Genomic DNA, 21,054 nt, shown 5'->3' with positions numbered 1-21,054 from the left:
GTCATCCCCCTGTATTCAGCCCTGGTGAGGCCACACCTTGAGTATTGCGTTTTTTGGGCCCCTTGCTTCAAGAAAGGGGGAAGAGAAGGTAACAGGCAACAGAGCTATGATGGGTTTGGAGCACAAGTCTTATGGGGAGCAGCTTAGGGAGCTGGGGTTGTTCAGTATGGAGGAGGCTCAGGGGAGACCTGATGGCTCTATACAACTGCCTGAAAGGTGGCTGTGGCAAGTTGAGGTCAGCCTCTTCTCCCAGGTAACAGTGACAGGACGAGAGGGAATGGCCTAGGGGGAAGTTTGGGTTGAGTATTAGGAAATATTTTTTCTCAGAAAGAGTGGTGAGGCACTGGCACGGACTGCCCAGGGAGGTGGTACAGTCACTGTCCCTGGATGGAGGTGTTTGAGCAGTGGGTAGATGTGTCACAGAGGGACACGGTCAGTGTGCATGGTAGGGATGGGTTGATGCTTGAACTGGATGATCTTAGAGGTCTTTTCCAACCTTAATGACTGTGATTCTATGAAAAACAAAACAAAATAAACAACCCACAGGGTTCCCATGAGCACTTTTTGGGCTTGGGCTGTTGTGTGTTCATTGTGTGACCACTCTGTGCCAAATTTGTACCTTTAGGTGCCATGCAGCATACATTGGGGATGCCAGAATTTCTCTCACCAACCCCCCACTTAAATACATTTGGTCTACAATTGAGGTAGGCTACATCTTTCTGGCTTTCGTCCTACACCGTGTGGAGACAGCCCCTCAAGGGCAGGGCTCAGAAATAACCTGTCACTTAAACTGGTAACTCTTGAACATGTGTCTGCATGTTTTTTAACTACGTTTTATTTATTTATTAGCAGCACGGTGCTTGTAGAATAGAGGGAAAAAAAAAAAAAAAAAAAGGCAAAAAACCCCAAAAGCTTTCAGTTGCAAATCACCGCGTGAGAGCACAAGCCCGATTCCCTGGGCACGCAACACCGAGCTCGCGGCCGCCATGTCGCGGCGGGGCGGACCGGGAGGCGGGCCGACCGGCGCGGCCTTAGCCCGGCCCCTCATGTCGGCGCAGGCGGAGCGGCACCGGCTTCCTGCCTCTCCTCCCCGGCGCGCCGGCAGCACGCAGGCCTGCTCGCAGTGCCAGGCCGCCGCGGTGAGGGTGGGCTGCAGGTCGGGGCGTGTGGGAACCCGGGGCGGGAAGGCGGGCGGGCGGCCTGAGCCGAGGGAATGTCCCAGCGCCCCGGGGGTTCTGGCAGCAATCCCTCGAGGAGAGGGGCGGCTGTGGGGATGCCCGCAGACCGGAGGGCCGCGGGTAGGGACGGGTTTGTTTTAACGCCTTTTGGCTTTGTGTCGGTACCCTTAAGCGGCGCAGTTCTAGCTCGGTGTTGCCCCGCGGGGTTGGTAAGAGCGGGTGTGAGTGTCCTCTCTCTCCGCTGACCAAACAGGGAGTCTGCCTCGACCGGGATCTGCCTCCGGAAGCCCTGGGTAGGTGGGATGCGGCCAGGCCTCCCTGCTGTCCCGGCCTGCTGAGCAGCAAGGAGTTAGCTGAGCCTGTGGTAACTTCGAGGTAAGAAGCACCATGAAACCAAACCAAAACCCACGACTCCTGAGCTTTTGCCCCTCTTCAGAGCATCTCGGTCCTTATCTCCCAGTCATAGCTTCTTAGTTTGTCTCTGGACTGTGTTCTGCAAGCAGCTGAGGCTGAGAAGAAATGGAAGCATGTGTATAAGCATTGAGCACTTGGTAAGGACCCATAACTGGGTCCTTTGAGAGGGGTTCAAATGGGTTGACATAAAGTGAGAAATACAGCTTAGATGCTGGAATACATTAGCAGAGTTTTGTCCTAGAGCCTCTTAACCAGAGTACTACTAAGTTCTCTTTTGGAATAACTAAATTTGTTTTGCCAGACACAGTTGGCATGCAGGTAGTAGCTCTGTGCTGTAACAAAGAATGCAGGAAGAGAACTGATGGTAGATAAATATGTGTTGGAAATGCCATTCTCAGATGTCTCTGTAATTCACATGGCAAACCTTGTGTGTTCATTGCGTGTTCTCATTATTTACAAATGGCTACTGGGCAGAGCTTATGTGATGGCTGTCAGTAAGCGTGCTGCTGCAGCAGAAGCAGCTGGAGGACTGTGAGGGAGGAAGATGGGTGTGTTTTGCCTCAGGGTGGGTTAGCTTCCCCACCAAGGTAGGGAAGGGGGGTTACCTTCGTACCAAATCCATTTTGTTTTGGACAGTCCTAAAGTGAATGTGCTATGGAGGGTGATCACAGAGGAGCTGAGCAGCTCAGGGATGGTTGCTTTGGAATGAGATGGTGGTGGTGTCATCTGAGGAGACTTTCAGTCTGATTTTCTAGACAAAGAGGAAAAATTAAGGCTTTTAGCTGAGCAGAGACTCAAGCACTGGACTCTCAGATGTGGTCTGATACTTTCTGCCTTGAGAGCTGTTTTCTAAGATCATCTATTAACGTTGATATTCCTTATATTCAGTGCTTGCTGTGTAAGTACATAGAAGCAGTGCTGAAGTGGCTAATGACGGAAGGTGCTACATGCTAATTGCCTTTTGTGTTGGCTAATGTGTGAGATCTAGTATCCACACTGTGGAGCAGCTTTCAGATTTGTGGCCTACACTCCAACATACCCCTGTCTCTCCTCTCTTAGGAGCAAGGATTGTAAGCTGCGTCTAAGAATCTGTTGGTTTCCAGGGCTGTTTGTGGGGATCTTGTATGTGTTCTTTCTTAGCTGTGATGGGTACTGATGCTCTGAGTTGGACGTAGGGGTTGATTTGTTTCTCCTGTATTTGGTGGCAGTTCGTGCTAGATCCAGAAGGAACAAATTCCTAGCCTGTGTAACAAAAGAATCATAGAATGACTTGGGTGGGAAGGGACTTTGGAGAACCCATGGGCAGGGTTGCCAGCCACTAAATGAGACACTGGATCAGATTGTCCAGGGCTCCATCCAACCTCACCTTAAAAAACAAACAATCAAAAAAAAAACAACTTCATGAATTTGCATGTCAACCTGTCCAGTGGCAGAGCTTCTTCATAATCCTGGTGCTTACTGGTAACTTTAAAATGAGAAGGTCTTAATAGCACGTATACTCTGTTCTTAGAACTCTTTCCAACTGTTTAATTTGACTTCTTAGTTAAATGTATTCACATCTTAATGTGACTTTTTTGCTCAGTTTTTCAACAGAATAACTGGAAGTGGCAGGGAAGATGGCAAGCTGAAATCTGTTTTAACTATATTCTTTATTTTGTAATCAGTTTAGTGCAAATCAATCACATTGCATCATGGCAACAGACTCTATGGAAATCGACGATGCTTTGTATAGGTAAGAGTATCTGATTTGTAAGTGTTGTTCTTGACGTTTCAGCAACTCTTCGATCTACAAACATTTATGTGAAAGATGGGGCTTGAAAACAATACCTACTGCCTGTTAGGTCAGGGTATGCCTACTTGTGCTGCTCCCTCCATCGGTTTGAAAGTGGAAGGAGGAAACATCCAGCGTATCAAAATGATTCTACTTCCTGCCAAGTTTCTTAACCAGTTCTTACACGAACTGTAGTTTAAAGATATAACCCATTTTCCTGTGAAACTGTTCCTTTTTCAGTATTATAACATGTGTTTTCTGTCTAGATGTGAGGCTGTAGAGTTTTGGTTGGAATTTCGGTTTGGCTTTGTTTTCTTTGTTTCTATTTTTTTTAATTTTTATTTTTTAATTTGTTAGCTGGGAGTAACTTGAGATTGTTTGGCGTGACTGAAGTTTACAGGATTTGTATTGGAACAAATGGTATCTCTAGAAAAACATGGTGGGATGAGAAGTTTCTTTATTAAAAAAAACCAACCACGGAAACAGACAAAAACAAAAATCTTATCTTTTATGTGCTGAATAAATGAGGCACCAAGCAAGTGCTTGCTTTTGACACAAGTTCCACAAAAATCATTTTCCATCAGGAGATGGTGCTTAAAATAGTTTTAATTTAGTTGTGCAGCTGGAAACAAAGAGCGTTTCAGAGCTCTGGGTTTGATCACAAAAGCTGCTGTGCTCCCTGATGTGAAGATTTCTGATAGTGAAGGGATTCTTTAATTCGCTCGTGTCTTCAAGAATTATTCAAGTGATTTTATACTGTCCTGAAAAATAAATGCACTGATTTAAAACAAAAAATATTTTTTTCTCTAAAACATGGAATTGAAAAGCACTCTATTAAATGCATTTTGCTATTTGTATTATGGGGTCAAACACCGTATTTAATATGCATTTATTTCCTAAACCAATGTACGGTCTAGACTATGCCTGTTGCATTCTTAGTTGCTTGTTGATTGGAAGACTGGTAAATATAGCTGTGCACCTGTCGATGCTGATGCACGTTCATCTGCAGAAGGTAGTACTGCAGATTAAAAGCTGATTGGGACACTAAGAGGAAAGTAATAGCTATGGAAACTGAAAGTATTTTTCCTTGCTCTTGATTTTGTTTGTGTCTTGTTTTAATTTGAGTTTATCTTTGATGTAGTCGGCAGAGGTATGTTCTTGGAGACACAGCAATGCAGAAGATGGCTCAGTCCCATGTGTTCCTGAGTGGTGTAGGTGGTCTTGGTGTGGAGATTGGTAAGTTTGGGTATCATTTGTGTAAGCAGACACAAGTATACGTAAACATACTGCCCCAGCTTCCTGCTAAAGCTTATTTTAGATGTAATAAGAATGTCTGAGGTATTTGAGTGAATATATGTTCAAGATGTGTGAGTAGCATAGATGACGGAAAGATTGAGGGCTTCTGTCTAAAAAGCTTTCCAGCAGAACAAAGTTCTAAATTCTACTGGAAAATGTGCTTCTAGCACAGGTAGCTTTACCCAAAATCTCATGTCTTGGGTGAAAATTGAGAGTGTATAATCTAGATTATTCCTTCAGATTTCATTATCAGTAAACCTAATATAGGAGCAGCTATAGAGTGAATTATTGCTTTACAGGAAATGGGGACGTGAGGGGAGGGAGAGGAGATGCAATTTGGTTAAAACTGTATAACTGCCCCAGTGCAGAAGGCCCTATAACCATTTCATTTACTCTCTAAACATCCAAGAGAACTCTTGTCCGTACCTGGGCTATTACCCTTTCAGTCGCCTTTAATGGAACTCTGCAGTGAATGCCAGAATGCGTATGTGAGGTTTTGCTGTTTATTGTCATTAACATCTCTGTAATCACATTTGTGGGATGAACAGCTGATGAATGACAACTGTAGAGAGTCTTTTTAATCTTGCTCTTGTTGTTCTGCTTTCAGTGGTGGTGTAGAGTGCTTAAACTAAACATTAAAGAAAACAAACCCTTAAGCTGTGAAGTTCTTAGGAATGACATACTGTTATTGTCCACCCACGTAACTTTTCACTTAGAGCTTTGTGAGAGATCTGTAACAGCCTCTTTTATTTTTTATTTTTTCTAGCCAAAAATATAATTCTGGCTGGCGTAAAGGTATGTAAAGTAGTTCTGTTCTTGGGGGAGCGGGAGGGAGAGAGGCAGCACCACTAAGCTGGTTAATCCTAAATTTCTGAAGCTGCCTTTCTGTGGGAAGACTGCAAAACATATGAGGATCTGGCTACAAAAATGTCTAATAGTCAGAATATTGTAGTGGTACGGTGTGAGTCTTGCATTACTCTGAAATCTGAGTTTTCATACCTTCTTAGATCCTCAGTAGAAGCATTCTGAAATAGTTCATGTGAAATATTTCAGACAACTGCTGATCAGGTATTGAATGCTTTTATGTAAAGCCATCTCTCCTAAATGGTGAGTGGTATAAATGCAAAAGCCAATCTCTTCAAAATGTTATCCTATTCTGTCACCTGTCAGAATCCATTTATAGAATTAATCCATCATAGAATATAGATTATAGAATATAGAATCTGAAATGATTGCATGTTTTAATCTGACAGCTGCTTTTGTGTTGCTGGGATTAATTTTATTAGAGAAGCCTTTTAACATTGTTTCTTCCAATCACTAAAAAACCATAATAATTTTGGGAGCTTGTTCAATTACAGATTGCAGTTTTTCATTTTAATTGCAGTGTGGCAAAAATCATCCTCAGTGTTTAAATGTTCTCATCTCTGCAAGCTGGGAGGAAAATGTTTAATGAAATTCGTCTTCAGATCCATTCCTCTCTCTCAAATAGGCAAAGAGGTTGGAGGAGCTCATTCCTATATACGTTACAACCAGACCTTCTGTGATGCTAGTCTTTACAGCAGTTTATATGGGGCTTAATCCATCCTTCTATGTGCTAATGCAATAGGTGTGTTTTTTTTTAATCCTTTCTTAGGCTCTTACAGTTCATGACACCAAGCAATGCACAAAGTGGGACTTAGGGATCAACTTCTTCATCCACGAAGATGACATAATCAGTCAAAGGAACAGGTTGGTCAAATCTCTGGGGTGAATGTAAGCTGAATATCTCACTTCTTAAGGCAAATTTAGTAGTGAGGGCCACGGTGCATTTCTTAGACTTTCTCATCCACCTTTGCAAGACTAGAAAATAGCCATGACATCAGAACATCAGCGTGTACTGCTGTCTGTTGGATATAGGTATGTCAATATTTCCTCAGACCTGCTAGGAATTTAAATGTGAAAAAATAAGTTTCCGATTGTCGCTAGAAATTCTTGTAGGGCATGTGTAGTATGAAGTTCATTTTAGAAAATTCACTTTGTAAATGCATAAACAACCTGTTTCTGTTCTTTTAGGGCTGAGGCCACTCTTCATCGCATTGCAGAACTTAATCCATATGTGCATGTAGCAGCGTCAACTGTGCCACTAGATGAAAGCACAGATCTGTCTTTCCTAAAGCAATATCAGGTATGTCACTCTTCAACAGAGCAAACAACTTGATCTTTTTTTATATGAGTAAATGAAATTGAAACAAATTTTCGAGTACGTTCTGAGATGATTGAAGGAAAGATGTGTTTGGACTAATTAAATGATCCTGCTTGTGTTTTCAAGACTGAAACTTTCTGTTTGTAGCAGTTCACATCAATTATGGAATTTTCTGCTACAAAAAAGTCATTACTTGAGACTTGAGATAGAATATTTTTCTTATTTACAAGATAAATCTCTGACTTTTTTCAGTTATATTACAGTATGTTCTACATGTATTTTGTGTATTGTATTCTATGCAGCAGAGGTGCTTTCTGTTTAATTAGGTTATTTATGTATGTATGTACCTAATTAGCAAAATGTAAACTACTCTGTAGTGGAATGAGGATTTTTTCAGTTGTTCAGCCAGCTATCTGTGTGCATGGCTCGGGATGAGTTGGGATCTCATACTTTTTGGCTGTTGGTTATACCCAACCTAAGCAAATTTCTGAGTGTCTCAGCTATGCGAAGGAGTGTACAATTGAATGGCACACAGTGCATGTACTTTGCAACCTAACCTTTTCCCGAACTTCAGAAGAGTGTTTGTCAAAATGGTCTGCAATTTAAAGAACACCGTTACTTGAATCTTATGCAGACTTCTTGGTATGCACTGGTTAGTGTTAGTATGCATCAGTGTTACTATTTGCTGATGTTAATCTTAAAAATCAAGAGCTACATTTTTTTTTTCAGAAACGATGTATGATTTTCTAGACTACTATAATTAGGTTTTGTTTCACAGCTGCAGTAAAAAAGTGAGAATTTGCTGTTCCTGGCTCTGCTCATCTTACTTCCCCAACTTGGTGGAGTGGTAATAACCCACCTGTTCTAATCTAATGAGAAAACTTGATGTGAGACCCCTTTCTCTGTAAAGTTAGGGGAGGAGGAAGGGAGTCTTAGAGGTTCAGGACTCCTGAGTAACTTACTGTTACTACTACTTTTTCCATACTTAAAGCATTGATTATTTTTGGTGTTTTAGCTTTATTTGTATTCTTACTCACAGTGTGTCATATTGACTGAAGTAAGCCTATCACTGCAGAAGAAGATTAATGACTTCTGTCATGCTCAGCAGCCACCCATTAAGGTAATAGAAAAATTAAACAGGTGATTAATCCATACAGTGATTGTTCTGCAACATGCTCTTTCCAGAAATGGAGAAAGTGTGTTGTGAGGTATACAGTTTTCTGCAGATACCATTTTGTTGGAGCAGTGTGATTTTGGGGAGTTTGCTGCTACTATTCTGTGCATATGTTTGATGTTATCTGGGTAACAATAGGTTTGTTCTTTAGAGAGAAATTAAAAAAGAAAAAGAAAAAAACTTATAGTAAAGAAATAGTTGTCACCATCGGTTCATAACTCATGGTGAGAGAGAACAGGGTGAGACTAAATGTGGCTGTAGTAGAAATGGCAGTACTTCACTGCTTATTGCTGTGACTCCTGTTTTTTGTGCAGAGCTGAAATGCTAATGAGAATTCCAAGTCTGTCTGTAATAGTGCACTGTGTAGTCAATGGCCTGGGTGTTTGTGACAGATTTTCACCAGATTCTAAGTGCAGAATTTCCCTCTGCTAGCTTAGGACAAGGTTGGTTGTGAGAATTCATTAATTTGGCATGAGCTGTTCCTGAGATGCTCACGATTTTTGCTTTGTTTTGTAGTTCATCAGTGCAGATGTATATGGAATATGTTCACGTTTGTTTTGTGACTTCGGTGATGAATTTGAAGTGTTGGATACCACAGGAGAGGAGCCAAAGGAAATCTTCATTTCAAATATAACACAAGTAAGGGATAGGTATAATTGTGCTAGCATAACCTCGCTTTGTTATAAGTCATTATTGGCTTCATGGCCAACAGTGTGTTCCAATGTATTAGCCTGCTAAGGAATTGAAAACTGCATAGCAGAGGCAAACCAAGTTCTGTGTTGGTAACATCTCTGTCAAAAACAGTCAATGATAAATGCTAATACCACAGAGCATGCTGTTGCCTCCTGGATGTTACTTAAAATGCAGTGTCTTAATGTTCAGGCTTTTTAAGAGAAAGAAGGAGATAAAATGTGGAGAGAGGAGGATGTAGCCTTGGTGTAGAAATAGGCTAAGTCTTCAAAAGAAGCCCTGAAATACTCCTGAAATTAGCCACTTTTTAGTGAGAAACTGCAGCACATACAGAGGAGGACTACTGGGATGATAAAGAGGATTGAGAGCCCACCTTGAGAAGACATGCATTTGATCATTTTAGCCTTCGAAAGCAAAGGTGATGAAGAGATGTTACTGCTAACACTTCCACTGGAAGACATTAGGCTATCCAGTTGGTCTTGTATTTTATAATGTAAATGTTTTCAGCTCCTCTCAATTCTGTTTGGAAGTCCAGACTAGAACGTTGTTCATCCATTAGCAAGTCTTCTGTCATATCTCCACTCTAGATGTAACAGTATCAAACTAGAAGGGGCTGTATAACAAATTGTATTTGATCTGAAGTTCATGACATAATGATTTGGTAGCCAGTTCTTTGACTGACTTGATTGTTCTCATTAATTACATAAGCCGTAGAGAGTTGCATATCATGGCTTTTCCTGGTTGCATGCCACAGCATGTAGTGTTTTCATTTATTTTTCTTACAATTCATAATCTATTATTTCAGCTTAGTTGCACCCTATTTCCACTCTCTGGAGTGGAGAAATTGTCACAGATGACTCCGTTGGTACGGCAGAACTGAGGTGCTGGAAGTATTAGCAACTGCAGTTTCAGTAGTCAAAAAAAACTTTTTGATAATGTGTGGCATCTTTAAACGAAACTCTTTTCTCTTTGCTAACTTTGCTGCTTTTGCTTTCAGTCAAATCCTGGTATTGTCACTTGCCTTGAAAATCACCCACACAGGCTTGAAACAGGGCAGTTCTTAACCTTTCGGGAAGTTAATGGAATGTCGTGTTTGAACGGCTCCACACACCAGATAACAGGTAAGGTGTTGCTGACAGGTTAGCAGCGTGCCTCTTGGACTTTTTGTGAGCTCACTGTACTGTAGTTGTTATAGCCAGAAGAGTGCTGGGTTGTGCAGAACCTACAAGAAGCTCACAAGAAAAATTATCTTCTGATATGGAGGTCTTCCTCATGTTATCTTAATTTCTTTTCTATTTAATAAAGCTTTTCTAAACTCATCTTGCTGTTTAAGGAGCAGTAGAAATTCCCAGCTAGTGGAAGGTAGTTGGCAGCTTCTGAAGTTACTGTCACCAGTTTGATGACACAACTGGTTTTGTTTGTTTGTTTTGGGAATTTTGTAAAGCCTGTGCTTCTGTCACTGTTTTGGACTACATTAATGCTGCTGTTTTCTTTGTAGTTTCTTCTGTTACAATTTAAGTGTAGAGGGATACATCACTATTACTGTGTTTCTGAGCATGCTTTTGGAGCAATTCTTATGAATTGCAGTTTACTCTGCTTTTGTTTTCATCATGGAGGTCTCTCAGCTCCCTTTAGATGCTGGGGAATCATCTAATTGAGGGGAGTGGGGAGAAGAAGGGAGAACAGACACAGGTGTCTTTCAGTTGTTTTTAATTCTTTGTGGTCTGAGATGAAAGCTGTCCCTTTGAGGGGTGGTTGAGTCTGTTTTCTCTGACTTATTTGTTTAGTCGATTCTGGTGCTACATTAAGTTCTTTCCTATTAACTATTACCCAGTTTTTGGTTTCAGTCTTCATGTCCCATGAATTACCAAAATATTTTGGTCAGCTTCCTTTAAACTGAATAGTGCTTCAGGTTGTCTGAGAGGAAAGATTTAATTTGCTTTGCTTGGCAGCTGGAGCTTGTTTCTTTGTTATTTGTTGTTCCAATCTTCTCTAAAATCTTAGTCTTGAGTAGCATACTGGATGCTGCTGTGCACAGTCCAAATAAAATGGAGAGTGATTTCATTTTTGTTACAGAGCTGTGGTCATCCAAATTCTTATTACAACTACTGCTACTCTAAAAGGCTTGTTTTATAATAGATCATGTGAGACTAATACTTTGGCAGAGAGGGACAATCCCATTAGTTAAGGAGGGTCAGCTGTGTTCATGATTTCAAAACAGGGTTGCGTGCTAAAAAATTAGAACATAAAAAGCTTTGGAGGTGTAAAAAGGTTGCTTTGTCATGTGTAGAATTGTAGCATGTGTTGTCTGTCAATGCCACAGTGTTCTTTCCTCTTTTCAGTGGTGTCACCGTACTCCTTCAGCATTGGAAATACGTCAGACATGGAGCCTTACTTGCATGGTGGCATAGCTGTCCAAGTGAAGACACCCAAGATGTTTTACTTTGTAAGTGTGTTTGGCAAAAGCAGGTTCTTCAGTGTTAATAGCGTAAGCATTGAAAGCAGTGTTCAGGAGATTATTTGATTACACATGATTCATGTTTACATTTAACTTGGTAAGCATGGTGATAATAAATCACAGAGAGTAAGAAATATTTTAAGCTCAAATTTAACTGCTAGTGTAGGAAAAAAATATATGGGCAGCCCATTCCTATATGGCAGGGAGCCCATAAAACCCTACAAGTATGTGATTTCATGGCAGCCTTCTGAGAAAAAGTGAGAGTTGTATGAGTTTGGGTAAAAGGGATTGCAGGTTATGTGGTGCTGTGTGCCATTTTGGGCCCACAGAAAGTTGAGCCTGGTTGCACTTGAATGTCCTGCAAGGGAGCTGGAAGTGAGGACCAGCTGCAGCTGGTATGAGAATGACCAGCTCAGGGGCTGTATCCTGTTTCTGCAAAGCAGTGGCTTTCTGTTTTTGGTGAGTTGTGAAGATACACATGCACACAACCAGCTGCTTGTAAAATATCCAATAGGTGACCTCAGAGCAGTTGGAGAAATGGGTTTTGCCACTGCGATGTGAAGCATCCATTACACTTCTGACTGACAAAACCTTCAGTTTTATTTTATGCATCTTTTCTGGTTGTAGTTATGAAGAGAGTAGTATAAATGCTAGGAAGAAAAGACAATCACTTCTTAGTCTCTTCAGGAGGAGTATTGGTTTTCTCAAAGGGCGGTAACTGTTGTGTTAAGTGATTGTGTTACTTCAATGAATTCTGTTTCTCCAGGAACGGTTGGAGAAGCAGCTAACAAATCCAATGTGCCTAGTTGCAGATTTTATCAAGCCTGAGGTAATTAACGTACGGGGATCTCAGCGTCAGTGTTATACCCTTGAAACTACATAAAATATAATCTGCAGCTTTATATGTGTAGCAATTAACGTTTCTAACTCCTACAGTTGTTAAATGTGAGTTTAGAGGATGAAATGGGAGTAGGGCATCAGATCGTGCGCTCACACAGAACATGCGTTGTGAGTTAGGTTTCTGGAGAAACCTATCCATTAATTGCACAAATTATGTTGTAAATTCGTAGTTCAGCCATCTCTCTGTAAATCTGCTGCTTAAAATATCAGTTTTCGATAACTCTTTAATGGATGACAGTATAAATGCTTAAAAGAAACAGTGTTTTTCATTTAATAAGCTTTGTTTGATTAAAAAAAAAATACAATGGATTCAAAGCCAGGACAGTATAGAAAAAATATGGCAGTTAAGTGTGAGAACAATTTCTTTTTCCTCTGTAAAAAGATTCAGTGGTATTTAAAATCCAAGAGGAAGCTCCCTGTATCTGCCTCCAACACAATCTTATTGAAGTATTATTAATATTAAAAAAAAAGTCAGCCATGTACTCACAAAGATGAGTAACTAAAAAAATGTTTATCTAGTGATTTGTTTGTTTGATAATGTAAGATCTAACTTGTCTGTTCAGATTTTCTGATGCTGGCCGTTAATGCTGGGCTTTGGTACTGAGACTTGGAATAATGCAGTGCTTCCTAATGTCTAATTAAAAGAAAATTACTGTTTTTTTAATTATTTCAGCACTAAATTCTTTCTGGGGACTCCAGTTGGACTTTGGTGCAGTGGGTGCTCAACCTATACAAGGGGTGTTGCATTACTCCTGAGCAGTATTTCATAAACCAAAGCCCATTTTGTAAAACCACTAGCAGAAGATGTTTCAAGTTGGCATTTAATGCTACTTAAACATTTTTGGAGCTGAACAGTTCATATTAACGGTTGCTTTTATCTCCTTCAGTTTGAGTATGTAACGCCTCATCAGCTGTTGTTGTCTTAACAGGCACCTTTGCAAATCCACATTGCCATGCTCGCATTGAACCACTTTGAGGAGAACTTTGGTCGCATGCCAAACATTGGGTAATGCAGCAGTCTCGTCTTTGCTAAGACTTGAAACAGGCAGATCTCTACTGTAGCTTGATGTGCAGCAGGGTTCCTTGTCTATCTGGTACTTAGGTGACATAGAAATTAAAAGCTGAAATCTGGGTGAAAAATGGTAATACCTGTCTAGTTTTGTAATTGGGCTTTCCCAGTGTAGCAATGGCAAGTTCTGGGCCTGGGTTTGCAGAAAGTGTAAACTGTAAAGCAGTTCTTCTCTGTTCCAGTTTCTTCACACTGAGAGGTTAAACAGCAGAAGTTGTTCAATGATTCCTGAATTATCTGTCAATTCATGGATTTAAAAAGACAAAAAAAAAAAAAAAAAATCAACTAACCCAAAACATAGGAAGGCTCTATTTTTTTCATTAGTAGTAGTTTGTTTCAGTTGTAGTTTATGTGGATACTTCTGAGTACAGTGAGTGAAAACTACTTACAAAGTGTAAATCACCTGACTTGCACATGAGCTTCTCCACTTCTCTTATTCTTGAGCTATCCTTAATATTTAAAGAGCTTCTGTAATGCTCGATATTAAAGCCAATGCACATTGCCAAAATCTTCCTCCTGTATCCAGCGATTCTTTCTCAATTGATTGTGTTTTTTAGAAGGACTCAAGAGTGCTTATGTGACCATTGTTGTTTTCACCCTCATGTCCAGATGCCATCAAGATGCTGAGGAAATGCTGAAAATAGCCATATCAATAAGTGAAACCCTGGAAAACAAAGTGAGTAGCAAATGAGTATCATGAATAATTTCTAATATACTTGGTTGTCTGAAGGTCACGCTTTAGTTTTTGGCCCTTGTTCTGATCTTTGTATGCATCTTTAGATGAATTTGGTGATTTTCTGACGGCCACGCAAGAAGTTATTACGGTATGTCAGCACTAGTCCAACCACATGGTTGCCTAAACTGAAAGATGAATCCATGTGGCTGTGTATGTTTAGTTTTAGATAGCTGCTTGTTAGAAGATCAGGATATGTAATGGGTCTGCCTTTGCTGGAAACCATTTTTGTAGTCAGAGTGAGGTCGTTTCTTTTTTTTGCTATCGATCAGTAGTTTTGACACTGTGAAGTGATGACTTGATCTGTTGAAGGGATATATGTACATTGTTGTTTTGTTCTTTCTTTAAGCCTCAGGTAAATGGAGATGTAGTGAAGTGGCTGTCCAGAACTGCTCAGGGATTTCTAGCTCCTCTGGCAGCAGCAGTGGGTGGTGTTGCTAGCCAGGAAGTCCTGAAAGCAGTAACAGGAAAATTTTCTCCATTGCAGCAATGGGTAAGGCCTTTTTCCTTCTGTACGTTTATTGTAACTGCGATGTGATGAACGTGTGGTTGTGTTGTGAGTGTTGAACAACTTCTCTAATGGGGGGGAAAAAAGACTTGAGACTGAACTTAGGAAAAATATGGTGGTTTTGTGCATACTGTAAAAGAGCAGGCAGTTTTAACTAAAACTTATCTATTTGGGATTCAGACATCATACTCAGTGTGATATTGCCAGGTGCCATCTTAAGCTACTGTGTACAAGAGCAGTGCTTTCAAGACTTACAGGGCAAATGTCAAAATAAAGTTAAAAGCGTCATGGTCCCATTCAGAGGATCACACAATCCTCTGATTACAAACATCACAGTGCAAGTGAAAAGGTTGTGGCTCAGATTTCAGTGACTTCCAGGCATTCCTGTTTGTGAAAATTGGGGTAAACTATAATGAGCGATAACAAAATTTCTAGACTCAGCTGTACACTTAAATGCTTGCTTTTTTAAAACTAAACATGAATGTTTTTCACAGTTCTTAATTCATTTTTTGTTTTTACAGTTGTATATAGATATGTTAGACATCGTTACACCTCTAGAAAAGATGGGCTCTGAAGAATTTCTTCCACGGTAAATATGAATACAGTCTGCTTTTTTCATATACCATTCTGAGGTAGGCACAGATGTCTTTTAAAGTTAGTTTAGTGCTGCTTTTTGGAGGGAGAGAAGTTTGGGCTTAGAAGTGTGTGTCCTATTTGAGAATGGGAGGAATAGAGATGGCTGGGCACTTTATTTGCATCAAAGCAGAATTTCATAACGATGCTCCCATGGAAGAAAATAACTTGCTACTCATCTGTTTCTGTTTCCTGCCTCACTTTAGGGGAGATAGATATGATGCCTTGAGGGCTTGTATTGGAGAGTCTCTGTGCCAGAAGCTGCATGATTTGAATGTTTTCTTGGTGAGTACAACTGATACTTAAGGTTTTTTGCAAATACTCCGCTAGCACAACTGACATCACCTGTCTTGAAGATAGGAGGTCAGACTTGATTATGTATGTTAAAGCAGAATAAGTGGTCTAAAATTGTCATAAACATCCATGCAATAGACAAGTCCTAAGCTGCGTGGCACATGCTTGTAATGCTTGACTTCTGGAGCTGGCCTCATAGCTGAGAATCCACTTTAGTCTTGAAAATCTGTAAGGACAAAGGTTGTCCATCATCTCTGGACAAGCAGTTTCAATGCCTACTTGGTCTTACAAAAGAAAGCGTTTCTTTATGCCGGGTCAGAACTTTGTCTGTCTCAATTTTTGTCCATTATCTTTCATTCTTCTGCTGTACGCCTTGAAAAAGAAACTGGCTTTGCCTTGGCAGGAACCTTTTCCTAGAAATCAGCCACTAATACGTCCATCTCAAACTTTCTCTTCTCCAGCTAACAGATGTACAGATCCTTTATCTTATCTTTGTAGGGCAGGTGTTCCAGCCCCCTAATCAGATTTACCTGATCTTTTTTTTGTGTTGGAGGGCACAAAACTGAATCCTCTATTCTAGATATAGTCTAGTGGCTGCTGAGGAAGGGAGACTAATCATTTCCTCGATCTAGTGGCTGTACTTTTTTTTTTTTTAATATTATTACTTAATTACTGATTGGATATACTATTGTCTCACGTTTAGTTTACTGTCCATCAAGGACCCATCTCAACAGCAATACTACCTACACAGGCAGTGCTGTACCTACACATGCTCCAACTGAGGGGCCTGTGCTTATCTGTGTTGAATTTCATGGAGGTCTGGTAACCTGTTCAGGACCTTTGGGTGATTGTTCTGCTCTCTTACCAGCTGATCTCCTCCAGTGCTACTGTAACCGTCTGTTATGTTTTAGCCCACCAAATGCATTTGCCCACCGATGTCAACCATAACGTCCTAGTTTGGATGCAAGGCTGCTGTGGGAGTCTGTGTCGAACACCTAGCAAAAATCCATGTGTGCATAGCACTTTACCTCATCCACACATCTAGTCGCTATCACAGAATGCAGGCAGCTTGTCACTTAACATTTTACCACTAGTAATCCATGCTTGCTGTTCCTTGTCACCATTTTCTCTGTTGTACGTTGAGAAGCAACTCTGAAGAGTTGCTCATTGATTGCCTATGGTACCAAAATAAGACTGATAAGGTTGCAGTTCCCCACGCTGTTATTCTTCAATATGGATTTAATATCTGCCTTTCTCCCATCATTGGGCACAGTCTCTGACCTCCATGGTCTTTCAAAGATTATAGAGAATAGCTTGCATTTACATCAGCCTGCTCTGTCACGTATCTATGGATGCATGCTGTCTGGTCCTGTGTTTTTGTTGTGGTAGACATTTTTTCAGGTTGTCCCTTACTTGATTCTTTGTGGCTACAGATAGTTCCTTTCCTTTTCTGAACCCTGATTCTAGGGACAAAAGCCTGGCAAACTTTGTCAGTGAAAACAAATGCAAAGGAATCACCTCAGCTCAGCATCTGCTCTTGCTACGCCCTTAGTGCTCAGCAGCATGCTCACATTTTCCTTGTTTTCTTTCTTTTACTGCTGAGATAGTAATAGAAACTATTCTTTTTGCCTGTGATATCCTTTTCTGGTATCAAATGCAGTTCAGCTTTTCCTACCACCACTCTTGAGTGCCTAAGCAATGGTTTTTATGATGTTCCTTTGTTGTATATCCACACTTCCAGGGGTCAGTACTCTGATGCTTGATTTCTTCGTTTCTCTCCATCTTGATCTCTGCTATTTCATCATTGCTATAGCAAAGCTACCATTCATTTTTGCATGTTTCTAACCAGCTCTCCCATATTTTTAGGTAACAGTTCCAGAAATGTTCTCTCTGGTTGTTTTATCTAGTACCTGTGTTTAAGTCATTCATAACATTCTCCAGAAGATTCCTGAATTGTCTGCATTACTTTTATTTACCAATTTCATTTACAAAGACTACTCTCTGTAAATTTCATTCTCTTCAGGTTGGCTGTGGAGCAATAGGCTGTGAAATGCTAAAAAACTTTGCACTTCTTGGTGTTGGTACTGGACAAGATAAAGGATTGGTAAGTCACATGCATCTGTTAATTTCACATTGCTTATGTCTAAGTAATGTAACAAGGAAGAATTAAATACTTAGGCTACTTAAACAAGGCTTTGACTTAACATTTTTTCAGGTCTATCTCTGGGCATAGAGACAAATGGTCTCAGCATGAGTGAAATTATGCAGTTAGAGGCAGAACACACTTGGAGTGGCTTTGCTGTATTTTGATTTTAAAAGAAAATATATGAGTATGGGCATTGTGAGTATGGGCGGAGCTATGGGCCATAGTGAATAACAGGAGGAGTGTTTTGTTTCACCTTATTTATGTATAGTTTGCTTCAGGAGTATTTCTTAGTGCTACACTTAAATAAACTTGAGTTATTGCTTTTGCCCCTTCTGACTTAGGTTACAATTACAGATCCAGACTTGATAGAGAAATCCAACCTGAACAGACAGTTTCTTTTTCGACCTCATCACATACAGGTAGGCTTTTTTGTTCAGTAAACTTCTCGGCCTGCTGTTCTGTTTCACTGTCCTGTGTCCCCACTGAGAGCTCAACTTGTGAATGGATGGATCTGTGTCCAGAGAACAGCTGCAACGGAGTCCAATATTTTGTTAAATGATACCTGTGCTATGTTGGCATTATCACTGGTATCAGTTGAGTAAACTTAACTGGTCTGACCTTCATTTGTATTGGTGTCTTTGAAATCTCTCAAATGTTCAAAGAAAGAATCAGATTACAAATGCTGTGGTGCATCAGAAAGTACCACGAATTAACATGCCAGAAATGGCTATTGTACCATTGAAATTTGGGAAGAATAAATAGACAACAGTGGTAGAAGTTTTCTTGAGCAACTACTACTAATAACGTAATTTGACTTAAGTGTTAGCTAGATGTTCTGGTTTGTCTTAATTTAGTCTTTTATTAAGTAGGTAAATAACCTGGAAAAAAATACGTATGTTCAGTATGGCACAAATGTTTTTTACGCCTTAGAAGCAGAGAGAGTATCCCTTTACTTGCAAACATGGCACAGGATAAAAAAAAGATGGTCAGACCTTGACAGCAGTGGGAAAAAAGGATTGCTCTGCCCAAAACCCAGTGGATGGTTTTTTTGCCTCCTGTCTGTTAGGCAAATCTGAGAACGAATTATGTTTTGGATGGTTAGCTAAATGAAAAGTGAACTCTGCAAGCTTTCAGAAGCCACGCTGTCCTGAGTTCTGGTGTCCTTAGTGGTGATCTGTAGATGATTGAATATAGTATTTTGAAGTCATAGAAGTGTCAAGTAGGTTGAGAACTCTATTCCAGTTTGGCTTTTGAAACTGGTTTTATGTGGAACACCTAGCTGTAGTGTGATTGTTCATATCTGTTTGATATCTGTGCTGCAAAGTCAAAGTAGCAGTAGTGATTTTACCCTCTGAAAGTCATGAACTGCACCTTTCTTATAACACTTAAGAGCAACAGAGGCAGTATGCAGCATCTGTTTCTGTTACTGGATACATTTATGCTGTACCATTTATGCACAAATCAGCCTAAGAAAATATTTGTGAAGGAGGTACATAAGTAAATAATTTCTTTTATTGAATATTTTGCATAGTAGCATTTTTATTCTAGTGAATTGTTGTCTGATCAGCAAATGAAAGCAACATTTTTGTGACCAGGTGTTCTTTATCAGAATATTAGTAATATATATGCATGTATGTGTATATATTTCAGAAACCTAAAAGCTATACTGCAGCAGAAGCAACTCTGAACATCAATCCTTGCTTAAAAATTGACTCATACATTAATAAAGTTTGTCCAGCCACCGAAAGCACTTACAGTGATGAATTCTACACCAGGCAAGATGTGATTGTGACTGCTTTGGACAATGTGGAAGCAAGGAGATACATTGATAGGTAGGTGAACCTCTGCTCTTCTATTTTTAGTCTTGCTGAATTGCAACTACTTAAAAGATTTGATAGCATTTCACTCAGATTTATTCTGATCCTTTGACAAGGTTGCTGGCTGGGTGGAGGAAGGGATTTACATTCAGGATGGAAACAACATGTTATGAGCAGCCTGATCTGGCTGTAGGTGTCCCTGTTCATTGCAAGGAGGTTAGACTAGATGACCTTTAACACAATCCCTTCCAACTCAAATGATTCTATTAAAAAAAAAAAAAAAAAAGAAACCACCACACTCTGCTGTTGTACAGCTGGTGCTCTTTATGTGGAGGAGGTCTTCTGACTGACTTGGACATAAATAGCTGCCAGGGCCTGCTGGAGACATAGAACAGTGTAACTGTCTTCACATTTAATTACTTATGCATGGGAATATGTACTTAGATTTCAGTGTAAAAATCCCTACTTATACAATTAATTGTAGATTGGCTCTGGTTTATGGTGTCCTGATCTAACTTGAAGTAGCTCTTAATTTAATCTGTTCTTCTCTTGAGTTTAGTTTAAGCTTTCCACTGTTCTGAAAGGTCCTAGTGGCCATTTGGGTTGTGCTCTGGTAATGTCTGCAAAGCAGGTGTAGAGATAACTCTGTATCCTGATTATCTGTGTCTTTCCATATCAGTCGTTGTGTAGCAAATCTGCGTCCTCTGATAGACTCTGGAACCATGGGAACAAAAGGACACACAGAAGTTGTTGTGCCTCATCTGACAGAGTCCTATAATAGTCACGTAAGTTGTATATGACTGTCAACTTCTGTAGCTACTCCAGTGGCACAGTATGATTCTTTAATTACAGTCTAAAGAAGGACTTCCTTTTTGCACGATTTAAGTGCTTGATTATAACAACTGTTTATTGTTGTCTTGAGTTAAAGGCAGCCTACCCTCTCTGTAACAGAAAGTGACTGCTTATAGAGCTTTGAAGGAAAAAAAAGTCCTAATTCTGAAGATTTTCAGGGAACTGACTGTATTTTTTTTCTCCCAGAGCTCCCTTTGAAGTAAGAATGCAAGCTGATTTTGTGCTTGTGGTTTTCTTTCTTTGAGCTATTTTCTGCCTGTTTGTTCTTTTCTCGGTGATTGCTATCTCCAAAGGCAGGCAGGAGAAACGCAAGCCTCAGTAGTAGGCATTAGTCTGCGTCTTTCTACAAAGATGCATATCAGTTCTTTTAAATGAGAAGGGAGGAAGTTACCCTCCAACTTTTGCAGTTTTCCACTACTTAAGTTCCTATGAAGGTTGTGTCATTTGCCATGTAGCACTGATACTGCCAATCCTTACAGCTTCACTGTAGTTGATGGAAAAATAATGTTTCAGGCTTTGTGAGATGGAGTGGTTTTTACCTTGCAAGTGTGTGTGAATGTGAGCTGCACACCTTGGATAAACTGGCTGGTAATTACTTCTGTTTGTGCATTAGGGTTGAGTTTTACTTCCTGTGTTGTTCAGATTCTTCTTCATAAAACAAAATCTGTTTTATGCTTCTTTGTTTAGGCATAAATAAGCTATCTTGCATTTTATCGTAGTGGTGTTGGAAACTTGCATAGTCTTCAAGTTCTTGGTCCTATGATTGGTAATAAACTTCAGTAAGTCTGCTCTTACACACTATTCCCCTTAAATCTAGCGGGATCCACCAGAAGAGGAAATACCTTTTTGCACCTTGAAGTCTTTCCCAGCTGCCATTGAACATACGATACAGTGGGCAAGAGATAAGGTAAGGAAGTAAGTTCACAGGCTTTTGAAATG

At 40.1% G+C, this 21,054-nt stretch overlaps 1 protein-coding gene across 3 annotated transcripts in view; it reads left to right on the top strand.

Annotated features, from left to right (window-relative positions):
- Positions 1-1,081: 1,081 nt before the first annotated feature.
- The window catches only part of UBA6 (ubiquitin like modifier activating enzyme 6), a 32,362-nt gene continuing 12,389 nt past the window's right edge, over positions 1,082-21,054 (top strand). The window contains exons 1-22 of one of the 3 annotated variants that reach the window (XM_420609.8): positions 1,082-1,139; positions 1,432-1,553; positions 3,257-3,324; positions 4,505-4,599; positions 5,426-5,454; positions 6,293-6,387; positions 6,712-6,823; positions 7,881-7,961; positions 8,532-8,654; positions 9,703-9,826; positions 11,048-11,151; positions 11,930-11,992; positions 12,993-13,069; positions 13,742-13,808; positions 14,215-14,358; positions 14,895-14,962; positions 15,213-15,291; positions 17,324-17,404; positions 17,788-17,865; positions 19,097-19,278; positions 19,943-20,048; positions 20,933-21,022. In XM_420609.8, the coding sequence (XP_420609.5) occupies positions 3,284-3,324; positions 4,505-4,599; positions 5,426-5,454; positions 6,293-6,387; positions 6,712-6,823; positions 7,881-7,961; positions 8,532-8,654; positions 9,703-9,826; positions 11,048-11,151; positions 11,930-11,992; positions 12,993-13,069; positions 13,742-13,808; positions 14,215-14,358; positions 14,895-14,962; positions 15,213-15,291; positions 17,324-17,404; positions 17,788-17,865; positions 19,097-19,278; positions 19,943-20,048; positions 20,933-21,022 (1,839 nt within the window). In that variant the 5' untranslated portion in view covers positions 1,082-1,139; positions 1,432-1,553; positions 3,257-3,283. Of the gene's footprint in view, positions 1,157-1,431; positions 1,554-3,256; positions 3,325-4,504; positions 4,600-5,425; positions 5,455-6,292; positions 6,388-6,711; positions 6,824-7,880; positions 7,962-8,531; positions 8,655-9,702; positions 9,827-11,047; positions 11,152-11,929; positions 11,993-12,992; positions 13,070-13,741; positions 13,809-14,214; positions 14,359-14,894; positions 14,963-15,212; positions 15,292-17,323; positions 17,405-17,787; positions 17,866-19,096; positions 19,279-19,942; positions 20,049-20,932; positions 21,023-21,054 lie in introns of all 3 variants that reach the window. The other 2 variants (XM_040699753.2, XM_015276395.4) reach the window with 2 other exon arrangements.

Source organism: Gallus gallus, chromosome 4 (assembly GCF_016699485.2).
Source record: "Gallus gallus isolate bGalGal1 chromosome 4, bGalGal1.mat.broiler.GRCg7b, whole genome shotgun sequence".
NCBI lineage: Eukaryota > Metazoa > Chordata > Aves > Galliformes > Phasianidae > Gallus > Gallus gallus.
This window is presented reverse-complemented; position numbering and strand designations above follow the sequence as displayed.